The sequence below is a fragment of the Pimephales promelas genome, chromosome 4 (assembly GCF_988280905.1).
Source record: "Pimephales promelas chromosome 4, fPimPro1.hap1.1, whole genome shotgun sequence".
Taxonomy (NCBI): domain Eukaryota; kingdom Metazoa; phylum Chordata; class Actinopteri; order Cypriniformes; family Leuciscidae; genus Pimephales; species Pimephales promelas.
In genome coordinates, this window is record NC_142772.1 from 36,319,104 (window position 1) to 36,332,204 (window position 13,101).

General features: G+C 35.2%; 1 protein-coding gene across 1 annotated transcript; it reads left to right on the top strand.

Annotated features, from left to right (window-relative positions):
- The first annotated feature begins 1,311 nt into the window (after positions 1–1,311).
- On the top strand, positions 1,312–7,281 carry gda (guanine deaminase). Its single transcript, XM_039659819.2, has 14 exons — positions 1,312–1,456; positions 1,577–1,665; positions 1,953–2,124; positions 2,239–2,326; positions 2,698–2,803; positions 3,397–3,424; positions 3,533–3,640; positions 4,180–4,287; positions 5,961–6,058; positions 6,156–6,223; positions 6,512–6,658; positions 6,732–6,850; positions 6,968–6,995; positions 7,091–7,281. The coding sequence occupies exons 1-14, from the start codon at positions 1,328–1,330 to the stop codon at positions 7,156–7,158; spliced, it is 1,356 nt and encodes a 451-aa protein (XP_039515753.2). The 5' UTR covers positions 1,312–1,327; the 3' UTR covers positions 7,159–7,281.
- Positions 7,282–13,101: the final 5,820 nt, after the last annotated feature.

Consider the following 13,101-nt stretch of genomic DNA (forward strand, 5'->3'; position numbering starts at 1 on the left):
ATATCTGCGTCTCATTTCACGTTAAAGGGTGCCATGTGCGTTGGATATTTACGCTTTTGCAAAAGCGTCCTATATGGCGCGAGCCATCTTCTTTAGTACATGTCAAAATCATTGCGTGCACAGATTTCTTCTTCTTTTTTTTTTTTAATTCTTTTTGCATGCTAATTAAAGCCAAAGGGACAGTGAATTCTTTCAATGGCTGTTTTCCATGTTTCTTTCATTCCCTCAATAGCAGAACTTACTGAATAAGTTCACCTATGCTATGTGCAAGTGATTATGTAACTTAATTTCAGAGCAGGTCTCGTGCAGTGGAAAATAAATGCCATTTTATTCTGTATCATTGCAATGCCTTTTATTTTATTTTTGTCTGTTACGTAGTTTAACTGTTTCTCTACTTGTTATAATATTTGTTGACTGCAGTGTCAGGTGAGACTGTGATGTCCTAACATTGTACAACACTTGGGCACACATGACATCCATGCAGTCAAGTTTCCATGGACACTGTTATTGTTGAGTAAGATTACGAAATGGCAATTGTTATAAGAAAACTCAAAATAACTATTTGAAAATAATGTGCTGCATTCTCATTCATAATCTTTGCAAATATACATATAGGCTAGGCTACACTGCACTCCTGAACTGAAAGTGCTTTTGAAATGTTTTGTTTGGTTGTGCTCATTGGTTTGAGAATGAAATATATTATAAGTGACTTCCTGTATAGGAAATTAGAGTGACTTCCTGCATTGGAAGTTCTTCTAATTTATTTCATTCTCATATAAATGAGCACAACCAAACGAAACATTTCAAAAGCACTTTCAGTTCTATTCGTTTGTTGTAAATGCAACAATATACTGATTGCACTGTTAAATTGATTATTGACTGTTGAATATGTTGTATTTATTATTTATTATTTTGAATACAACAGTTTATTATGATTCTGAAACAAGACTCCCAGACAACTGCCACTGCTCATACATCACCATGACCACGCGTCCTGTGAGACTTAATGTAACATAGCCCAATGAAAAGCACTAAAGCACGCTTTCATTTTCTTATTTAAAAATAATTATTACTATTATTACTTGTGTCAATGTAGCGCTTAATGAATAAAGCAAAATCTGCAAAGCAGGCGTTGGTGCGAGATCACCAATTGCATAACGTCCCAAAGGCGCACGAGAGTTTGATTGGATTGACGCTATGACGCGTTTAGAGCTGTTGTAATGATTACCGGTTTATGACAATAGGCTGTATACACCTCCCAGTAAATTTGCAATGCCTTTATCCATATATAAATGTTCAGAGAAGTCACATTTGAAAATTTGAGCAAATGATGCGTCAGAACGACACAACAGCGCGCATTGCGCACGTCTTCAGTGGAACATTTGTGCACTCCACACTGCAAGCTGCAGTCGAAATACTGGAGAACTGTGTCTTAGGAGTCGACGATGAGGGGAAGGTTTGTTTAAATCATTTTCATGCACAAATCGTGTCATTTCCTTCTGATTTTAATTCGAAGATAAATGTGACGAGTAGGCTATATCAAAACTTTTGTTTCTAATTATTTCCTTTCGAACAGATTGCATTTATTGAAAAAGATAAAGACTTGGTCAGTCTTTCAAAAATATGGGGGTTTGAAACTTCAGACATAAAACAGCTTGGACAAACGTGAGTACATTTATCAATACGAACTGCATGTAGTCTGACAATCATAAATCTTGCTTTATCAGGGTGCATAGTCAATCTTGCATTCAGCAGTAACAACAAAGAGCCAATGCCTTTTGTAAACCAGCTTTAAGATCAACAGGCTCATGTTGATCTTAAAGCTGATCAACAAGATCAACACATTTGTGGTATGATGAACATGTTCAATCAAGAAATATTTCCACATCCATTGCTTTTCTGCACAATCAGTGCTTACTTTTACTCATTTAGCATTCGATTTTGCTCTTCAGTGAGTTTCTAATGCCAGGAATGGTTGATACACACATCCATGCGTCTCAGTATAGCTATACTGGCACTGCCTTAGATCTGCCTCTGCTGGAGTGGCTCAACACTTACACTTTCCCTGTGGAAGCAAAGTATCAAGACTTGGATTTTGCCAAAAATGTCTACACTAAAGTTGTGGTAAGTTTATTTAAATATACTAAATAAAGTCTCATTAAACTAATACAAATGGCAAATGCAAATTATTGATATGGAATGCATACCATTTTTTATGTTGACTGTTTGGAATTGAAGAGAAGAACCTTAAAGAACGGCACCACCACTGCGTGTTATTTTGCCACAATACACACTGATGCCTCCCTTCTGCTTGGGGAACTCGCAGGTACAACACATGCAATCTAGGACACACACACACACACACTGACATAATTTCCCCTGCGACTGGTTAGCGTCTGGGGTGGCAAACATCCTTTCTCTAACCTTTGGAGTTTGCCTTTCTTTATCCTATATTGTATTAGTTCTTGTTCCTGCCAGTCTGCTGAGTACTGTATTTTTTTTTATTATTATGTAACAAGATTGATGTGACCTATCATTCTGTGAAGTAAAATTATAATACATTACTATTATCTAAAAAAAAAAATTCTAAAGAACACTGTCCACTCGGTTGCTGTATTTAATCATTATCTCACAAGATACTATATCAATCATTGATTTTAGATTGTGATACTGTATATTTTTCCCTTTTTCCACCAGATAAGTTTGGACAGAGAGCTTTAGTGGGTAAAGTTTGCATGGACTGCAATTCTGCAGTTCCACATTACAAAGAAAATCCAAGTGAATGTAAAGAGGAGACAGATCGGTGAGTTTTGGAGGACTGTGTGACTGTACTGACACAACAGGGTCAGTAACCTCATGTACATTGTAAAAAAAAATAAAAAGTTGAGTTAGTTTAAAAAAAATAAAGCACCAAGCAAAGCATTCTCGTAAATTAGCACATTCTCGTAAACATTTTAAGTGCAAGGGATTATGGGTATTCCCAATGGGCATACACAGTATGTCACATACTGAGCAGGCACTACATTTGAATTCAAATGTACTTTGCGACCATTAAATAAGTACATTCTATATAGTATGAATCTGGGTATATGAATGAAATTCGGACGTATTACTTCCACTATGTTGTTACTGTCACATGACCTTCCGAGTGTCAGTTACATCGCTTCACTGCCATTCATAAATCCTCTCTCGTGGCCTCATGGGATAGTAAAGTGTCCATCGAATGCATACTTCAGAACTTCTTTTTGAAATACTATGCATTCGGACACACTCTGTTGGCGTACTCTTTTTCGTATACTATAAAGTAGAGAAGTATTCGATTTCGAATGCAGCATTTTAATCTAATCTGATCAATGAACTTGAAGATATGATTCTGCTTCCTCTCGTCTTTTGCAGTTTCATCAAAGAACTTCTCAAAAAGGAGGTAAAAAATCCAGGTTCATTCTTATTCAATTGTTTTATTATCTGTGAATATAAAAATATATTCTATTATCTGTGAATATAAAAATGTACTATTGTCTAACTGTTTTAGTACCCGAATGTTAAGCCTGTGGTTACTCCTCGATTCGCTCTGTCTTGTTCTGCTTCACTACTCAGTGAATTGGGTGAGATTGCCAATAACAACAAGCTTCACATTCAGGTTTGTCCTCCTTCCACAAATCAACATCAACTTAGATATTTACAATGGTTAAATAACATAAAATGAACATTAATATTAACAGCTGAGTTATGGCATTGTTCATTTCACATGTCTGAAGGTTAAAACGTGTTCTGATGACTTAGAGATTAGTGTTGATGTTAAATGTCAACTCTTTTCTTATGTTCAGAATTCTTGTGAAAGGCAATAATGAAGTGAACTGTGGGTGTGTTCAGTTTTACATACTGGCCATTGGCCTTAAGATGAAAGTTTACATCCTGCTTGTATATTTCTAAGAAATATGCACACTTTCAGATACTCTATCCGAATTTAAGTAAAATTGATTGCTTGTTGCAATTTTGCTTTATAAAATAATTATAAACTATAAATGTAATTATGAGAGATATAATAAAGAAATATTTTAACCTAAAATTCCAAACTCAATAATTGTGATTAACAGTTAGCTGCTGTAACTCCTAGGATAAGCTACACAATGAGTGGAATTAATAACACCTGTTTTTCTGCATTAATTAAACCTATAGAGTCACATCAGTGAGAACAAAGAGGAAGTTAAGCTTGTGAAGAAATTGTTCCCAGAATGCAAATCCTACACTGATGTGTACCTCAAGCACAATCTACTTACAGATAGGGTGAGTAGAAATTGTCATCATACATAAAAGACTGATGAAATCTGTCTGATATATTAGTCTGCAATTTTACAGACACCTTTGTTACTGATTCATTGTACTGTGACATTTCTGAATTGAGTCTATATAGCATATCTACATAGCTTAAATGAGCATACAGGGTCCACGTGAGGGTCTAAAGTCTATGCAAGAGGTAAACAAATGTCAGCAGTTTCTTCTGAAATCTATGGAAGCCCGTTTCTGCCACAGTTAAATATACACAAAAAAAATATAATGCTGTAAGTCATGATAATGAGAAACTTTCTCATAATTATGACTTAGTTTCTAATTATTTTGAGAAAGTTTCTCATAATACTGACTTGGTATCTCATTATCATGAGAAACTTTCTCGTAATTATGACTATCTCTTAATAATGAGTAATTTTCTCATATTAATGACTTACCATCTCGTAATAATGACTAATTTTCTCGCTCTTCTACGCATGTGCAAGGCAGCGGAGCAGAAAGGAGTTGCCACGCTAGTGACATCCTAGCGGCTTCCATAGTAATCATATTACAAATCGTGAGCTTAGAATTATAAGGTTCTATCTCCACTTTTGGTCGAAATTGAGTTTGACATAATCTGATCCATTAGGTGTTTATTAATGTCTGTGAGGTGTTATTTGTAAAAAAAAAAAAAAGAAAAAAAAAGATTAATAGATAAAGCTATAATAGAAGATTATACTACATAATAGTTTTGCCAGCTGGGATGTAAAAACTTTGATGCTCACTATCTCAGAACTACCCTAAACGGAGATAGAACCATATACTTCTAAGCTCACGAACTACATTAATTATTCAAAAACTGCTTTACCTGAAGGTACTATGAGTCTCCATTGATATGTATGATTTATTTTTGTGTAGTAATACTTAATTAGTGGTTTAAACCACCATTGCACTTAAAAGGGAAATAGGGCTTTGAGTCTTCAATATTGCAGCTAATAACACAAATATATGCAGCTGTTAGCCAATATACAGTATCATAAGTTTAAGATTAAAATCATAAAAAGCTGGACATATTCAATGAACAAATATGTTTTTACATATAAGGGCTCTTTTCAGTTTTTTGGTTTGTTGTGAAGGGCTTGCAGGAGAGGTTAAGAATCATGTGCTTTATATGAGTTTTGTGCTCTAGAGTTCAGTACAGTGGAGAGCATTGTCATTTGTTTGAGCAAGCATACACATGCACTGTAGATGCTGGTCCTCATTGATCTACAGAGGACCAAGTGTAAATCCTATTTCTGACTATGAGCAGGGCCACAGGGAGAAATGTGGTGACGATTCTAGGGTCCCTGGCTTTAGTGGGCTTGATTTCCACAGAGGGTAACTAACACAATTTCAAGCTATACGGACCTGCTTACGAGGCCTATGATTAAAAGGAACCGTTTCCCCAAAAATGTATTATTTACCCATTTTCATTATTTATCTCACTCTTTTTAATCTGACTCTTTTGAATCAAAAATTTGAATCTGAATGGAGAAGTTATTTTGACAAAGCAACTTTCCAATTATTGGGCCTTTTTACTCAAGTACTCTAGTAGTTAAATTGAACGTCTGCAGAAAAGTAAACTGAATTAGATTGGATTTAAATCATGTAAGGTGATGATGATGGTAACAGTGATGGTGGGGTTATTGCAGACTGTAATGGCCCATGGGTGTCACCTAACTGATGAAGAACTGGAGATCTTTCATGAAACTGGATCTGCAATCTCTCACTGTCCTAACAGTAACATTTCGTGAGCACCTCTAGCATCTTACTATTAGTATTACTATTCAGATCCTTTTAATATACATGTTATATCTTTTAATTCATTGTCTCTTTTTCCCTCCCAGGATTTGCAGTGGGATGCTAAACGTACGCAATGTTTTGAAACACAAAGTGAAATTGGGTTTGGGGACAGGTGAGGGTGTTTTTTTTTTTTTTTTTTGGATTTTGAATTACTTAAAAATAATACAAAAAAATCTTGTTCCTATAGGTCATTTTGCACATTGTAGAGGAATTTTCTTTCTTAGCAGAAAGCTTCAAGATAATAGGCTTTTCATGTAAACTTAAATCAGTCGCCTCTCGCCTGTTTCATGTCAAGCTTTATGTATTTATAGCCATGTAATATGTACAATCAGTCGGTCATTATCCCTTAGAAATTGTGTATTGATTCTGCATTTTATGGTTTTGTCTGTGCCATCTGCAGATGTTGCAGGAGGCTACTCCCCATCCATGTTAGATGCTATGCGAAGGACTCTGGACACGTCCAAAACCCTGACCATCCAGGACCCTCAGCATCAGACTCTAACCTTTGAGGAGGTTTTCAGATTGGCTACACTTGGGGGAAGTGAAGGTATAAGATTCCAGCTATGATTTGACACACATGTACAAGACAATATATAAACCTGGCTGTTCCCCCCACACAGCTCTCTCATTGGATGAACAAATAGGAAACTTTGTGGTAGGGAAGGACTTTGATGCCCTGCGAGTGAATGTTTGTGTTCCCGATGGACCGATCGATTTGTTTCCTGGTGAAGGCACTAAGGTTTGTCTGATCTCTTACTGATCTTTCCCCCCTCTTACTGAGAAAATTACAAAAGCTCTAATGTGTAGAGATGATAAAGAATGCCTCTTCTGATGTGTGTTTTTTTTTTTCAACCAGGTCCTTTTGGAGAAATTTTTCAATTTAGGTAAGCTGTTTTTTTAAATACTTGTATATAATCCCTTTAATTAATCCATTTTTCTTCTCTTTTCTAAATCCTTACTTTTTTTTTTATATAAATAGGTGATGACCGAAATATTACTGAAGTCTATATGGCTGGAAGACAGGTGGTTCCATTTCCAGAAACATAGTTCTATTCAAGTAAAAAAAAGAAGGAAAAAAAGGGTTTTACCACAATATTATATACATCTACTCAGGACAAACATTTTCATAAGATCACACTTTTTTTAAAACTTGTTTTAGATTTATATTATTCGATTTAACATCTTGTTAAATGTCTTGCTTTAGCAATTTTTTATTATTATTTAAACTTTAAAGTTGATAAGATAGCGTCATGCTCAAATACTATTCCTTTTGTTACTAAATTACAGTAATGGATTCTATTTACTAGTTGTGTTGATCATGGGGAAAATGATAAAATATCACTTGTAATATTTTATATTACTTTAATCAATTTTTAATCATAGACAAATGGCTACTGACAATAAAACAATATATTCATGTCATCCTGCTTTTTTATTTTTTATTTCTTATTTTATAATACACTTCAAAACAAGTATTTGTGACACTCTCTCACACACAGCTTCATCAGAGTCATTCCTAGCTGTCTGTCTCACCTGTTCTTTCACTGTTTATGACATTTCTTAAGTATGAATACAGCTCAATTACACTTTCTTCATGCCCTCTACAGCAAACAAGAGTTCCAATTTACAGATAAAATCAGATAGTCCGATTAATGTTCATTGACACTCTGAATGTAGTTTCAAGCAGACAGCAGTGTCTTGCAGTATGATATATCTAACTATTTTAAACAGCATCTTTTCAATGTATTCTTTTAAACTTTATACCCTCATATTAGTTTTTGGTTGTGTGTGAGTGAGAAATCAACTCCTGCCATTTGAAAGATGTTTGAGTTTATAACTTTTCTAACTCTCATTTTATCTAAAACATCAAAAATATTCTTTCTGTAAGGTGATGCAAATTTAATAACCCATCAGTTGTATTTGATGCTTCTCTTGCCCAGACAAACTCATTGTGAGATTCAATGTGTACTGGACGATCCTACAGAATTTTGTGAGAAACATCTGAGACAAAGTTTATACCTCTAACAAACGTAACTTTTAAAAAAGATTAAGTTTTGTGATGGATTATATAATAACATTTATTTTTATTGCAGGAACACCATTCATATGCTATTGAATCTTAAATGTTTCCAAACCCTTTGGTCAAAAACGTGTGACTTTGTGAGTGTGAGTGTATAAATAATAAACGGGAAACGAAACTAGATGCCTATAGGTTTGAAAACTTGTGAATAACAATGAAGTAATCAAGAAAATAGAGTTTCTGTGTAGTAACAGAAGGGTTATTTCATTTGCATATGAAGAACCAATCAAATTGTAGGGGAAATTATGTAATGTATCATGTCACTTTTGTTATGCTCCCATTCTATAAAAATTGTTTTATTCCTTTTGATGGGGGGATTCTCTCTCTGATATTTTCTGAGAACCTCCTGCCATGATTAAGGCATATTGAAAGGCATTGAGTCTTTTTAGTTATTGCTGGGCAGCAAGTTAGTTAGGGGAACAAGTTAGGGAGGTTAAGTTAACCTCTGAGCGATAAACTCACACAATTCACACATTGAAGCGTCACTTTAGGGCTGTTTACGCCGTTCCCATTGTTTTTGTTTCCAGTCTTTCCACTTTCAGAGGTTGGAGTCATCTCCTGGTTTAAATGTCACACGCATTTCCCTGTTCGAAGGACACATTTGCCTTTGACACATTAAAACAAATTATTTATGTAAAGCATAAAACAAAACACCATCTATGTAACGTCTAGGCTAAACAGGCCCGAGGCATAGAGAGATGTTAATGTACACTGAACCTTGAAAGCACGTATTGAGTTTGCAGTGCAATAAAATGAAGCTCCGTGCTGGAGGAGCGGGTATTGTTTTCAGAGAAACACGTGATCAACGAAAAACTTGAACCAGTGCTGCACAGACCGATCGGTTTATGACATCACAGTACAGCAAAAGGCGATTGAAAAGCTCTCTAATTGCTCTCGCAGTATTTTTGATGTCATTCAGTGATCGGTCTGTGCAGCGCCGGTTCAAGTCGAACAAGTCTGAAGCCTTTCTTTTAAGTCATGACTGAATGCTTCACTTTGCGTGTCGGAATGTTTAAACCCAATGTCCATTAACATCTCTGCTCTCTGCCTCATCCTTGTGTAGCCTACATGTTACACTGTATCATAGAAGGTGTTTTGTTTTATGCTTTACATAGCTAAATCATTCGTTTTAATGTGTTAAAGGCAAATGTGTCCTTCGAACAGGGAAATGCATGTGACATTTAAACAAGGAGAGGACTCCAACCTCTGAGTGTGGAGAGACTGGAAACCAAAAAACAATGGGAACGGCGTAAACAGCCCTGAAGTGACGCTTCGGTGTGTGAATCTAAAACTACATTTTAATATAAGTGTTACATTTAATTTCATATGTGAATTATATTATCAGAAAACTGAACATTTATGGAATGGCTGCTATAAATTTTACCTGCCACAAGAGGGCGCTGTTTTCAACACTCTTTGTGCTTCGAATATTTTCCCGGAAACCTGGGGAAAGCCAAGGGGGTAATCCATCAGCCGGAAATCAACCCCACCCCTAATCCTACCCCCTCCCCCACAACTAATCCTAAACCTACCAATGCTAGGGGGGTAATAATTTGGCGGAGGTCGAAATTTGCCACAACACCTAACACCAGGCTTAAGGAGAATAACGAGAGATTCTTAATTTTCGATTCAGTGAATTGTTAAAGGTGCTCTAAGCGATGTCAGGTGACGTGACTTCTTGTTGATGTTTAAAGTATTTTCAAAAAAAACGGAGGCTAAATAGACCTCCTCATCCGCGCACTGACCCACACTGACCCCCCAAACCCTACCCTCAGGGCCTTCTTGTCAGTTATTGGCTGGGACATGTTGTTATGTTTCATGGAGCTTTTTGAAAAGGTGCAGTATTTTTCCTTCATGTCAAACTAATTCTTCCTTTCTTTCTTTGGGGTGAACTGTGACTTGTTAAATGGTTTTGCGAGATTCACACACTTGAAGGCATTTTTAAAGGCCTTTGTTACAGAACAAGTAATCAAACCGTAGCAATCTTTTACTGTCTATGGTTGCAATAGCCATTGACTTACATAAAATGGAAGTAAAAAATATAGGGGAGAGCGGGGCTGGATGGGTCGAGGGGTTGGTTGGCACACAGTTCAATTCCAGTACACCAGAAGGCGCAGCCACAAAAATCTGACTGCCCTCTTGACCTGAACACACGCATTTACTAAAATCATTGAACTTTCACCAACTGTTGAGGTGAGGATAACTTTTCTATTTTACTGTCAAACAAAAAAAAAACCTTCTCCCCACTAAATACATTTTAGATAGAGATAATATAAAATGTGAGGATTTCAGTTGATATAGATAGGACCAGCTATATTTTGATATGAAATTTAAAAGTCTCTGATGAGTGATGCTATGTGGCTAATATAATTTCAGTAAAGAGGTGTGTTCTAATGTGGGTGGGGTTGGTTGACACACTGATTGGGGGGTTGGTTGGCACATGCGTCATTATAGCAAATTGGTTATAAATGTATTAATTAATGCATTTAGCATATGTTAAAACATAATATATATAAATACAAATACATAAAATATAAATATATATATATACTTTATGTTATAATAATACTATTATATGTTGTATATTTATAAATACAGGTGCTGGTCATAACTAGAATATCATCAAAAAGTTGATTTATTTCAGTAATTCCATTCAAAAAGTGAAACTTGGATATTATATTCGTTCAATACACACAGACTGATATATTTTAAATGTTTGTTTCATTTAATTGTGATGATTAAAACTGACAATTTTTAGAAATGTTGGCCAATTGAAAAGTATGAACATGAAAATGATGAGCATGTACAGCACTCAATACTTAGTTGGGGCTCCTTTTGCCTGAATTACTGCAGCAATGCACCGTGGAATGGAGTCGATCAGTCTGTGACACTACTCAGGTGTTATGAGAGCCCAGGTTGCTCTGAGAGTGGCCTTCAGCTCTTCTGCATTGTTGGGTCAGGTGTAGCCTACAGAACTAGACTGAGAGACCATTTAAAGACCTTTGCAGGTGTTTTGAGTTAATTAGCTGATTAGAGTGTGGCACCAGGTGTCTTCAATATTGAACCTTTTCACAATATTCTAATTTTCTGAGATACTGATTTTGGTTTTCATTAGTTGTCAGTTATTATCATCAAAATTAAAAGGAATGAACACTTGAAATAAATCAGTCTGTGTGTAATGAATGAATATAATATTCAAATTTCACATTTTTAATGGAATTACTGAAATAAATCAACTTTTTGATGATACTCTAATTATATGACCAGCACCTGTATACTATTGGTTAAAAATGGGCAGACATTCTATTGAATGTTATTCTGCATCTGGTTTGAATTAAATAGTCAAGTTCTTTTTATATTTTTCACCTCATTGTAACTATAGCATCTGTGCCAACCAACCCCATTGCATGTGCCAACAACCCCCATACTGGGGCTGGTTGGCACAAGTGCACAACATCACTTTAATAATGAATAAAAAAAATAGGAATGATTTGTGAACATTAAATGTATTTGTTGAGTAGCTGAGATCTTAACATTTCAGTTGTTACTGGTTAGACTATTTTAACATATAGCATGACTGAGAAATATGACAGAGAGTGAAAAGTGTGTCAACCAACCCTGCTCTTCCCATAATAAGTCAATGGCTACTGTGCCAACTGGTTACCCACATTCTTCAAAATATCATCCTCTGTGTTTAGCTGACAAAAATTCACATGGTTTGGAAGAACTTGGTAAATTTATGACAGAATTTTCTCTTTTCTTACGACTTTTGTTAGGCGAGATCAGTAATAATCAGTCAAAATGATTAAGTCCTGTGACTCACCAGTCTGCGAATCTCCTCTTGCTCTTCTGGGTCCGGTAGGCATGGTGGCATCTTGAAACGTTTATGTTCGTGTTTTCTGTCTGCTGCTGTTTTTTTTTTTTTTTTTTTTAGCAAAAATTACGGTTAACCACAAGGAGGCGCTACAAGACTGTGTTTTAGGCCAATCACACTAATGTGATTAGCAAAAGACATAAAATCTGATTTGTGGGTGAGTCACATTTGACTCATATTTTCATAATTTACTTACATTTGACTCACATTTTATATTAAAATATCAGTAAAAAATTTAATTATGATCAAATTATTGTCAGCACCAACTCTGTCAGTTAGGTCTGTCTTGTGTTTTGGGAAAATTATAGGCTATCTGAACGCATTGCTCAGCTTGAAAATCTTGATTTCATAATGTCCAAATCTTATTAGAAAACAGAAGTCATGAGCTTTCAACCTATATTTGTCATTTACAGAAAAGTTTAGAAACCTGAACATTGTCAAAAAAAAGGTTCTTTGTTGAGATAAGATGAGGGAAGATGCCCCATGAAAGGGATAGTTAACCCAAAAATGAAAATTCTGTCATTTACTCACCCTCGAATTCCAAACCTATATAGGTTTCTTTCTTCTGCTGATCACAAAAAAATATATTCTGAAGAATGTTGGTAACCAAACAGGCCCAGGACCCCATTGACTTGTATGAAAAAAATATATCCTATGAAAGTCAATGGGGCCCATCAATTGTTTGCTTTACCCATATACTCAAATTCATAAAGGTTTAGAACGATGTGAGGGTGAGTAAATTATGACAGAATTTTTATTTTTGGGTATACCTTTAAGAACAAAATACATTTACTTTTACATATGAAGAGTTCAGATGCAAAATCCTCTAAGTGCCATTTGAAATTTTCTTCTAAAATGAGCATTTTTATCAAGCTTGTATATTTAAGTTCAGTAATTTCACTTAAAAGACAATTAATAAGTAATCTTCATTGCCATTTAAGTGAAATCACTGAACTTAAATACACAAGCTTGATAAAAAATGATAATTTTAGAAGAAAATTTCAAATGGCATTTAGAGGCTTTTGCATCTGAACTC

Coding starts and splice junctions, on each gene's coding strand:
- gda (XM_039659819.2), top strand. CDS start 1,328: ATGATGCGTCAGAACGACACAACAGCGCGCATTGCGCACGTCTTCAGT. Junction 1,457..1,576: donor GAGTCGACGATGAGGGGAAG/GTTTGTTTAAAT, acceptor CCTTTCGAACAG/ATTGCATTTATTGAAAAAGA. Junction 2,327..2,697: donor TCTGCTTGGGGAACTCGCAG/GTACAACACATG, acceptor TTTTTCCACCAG/ATAAGTTTGGACAGAGAGCT.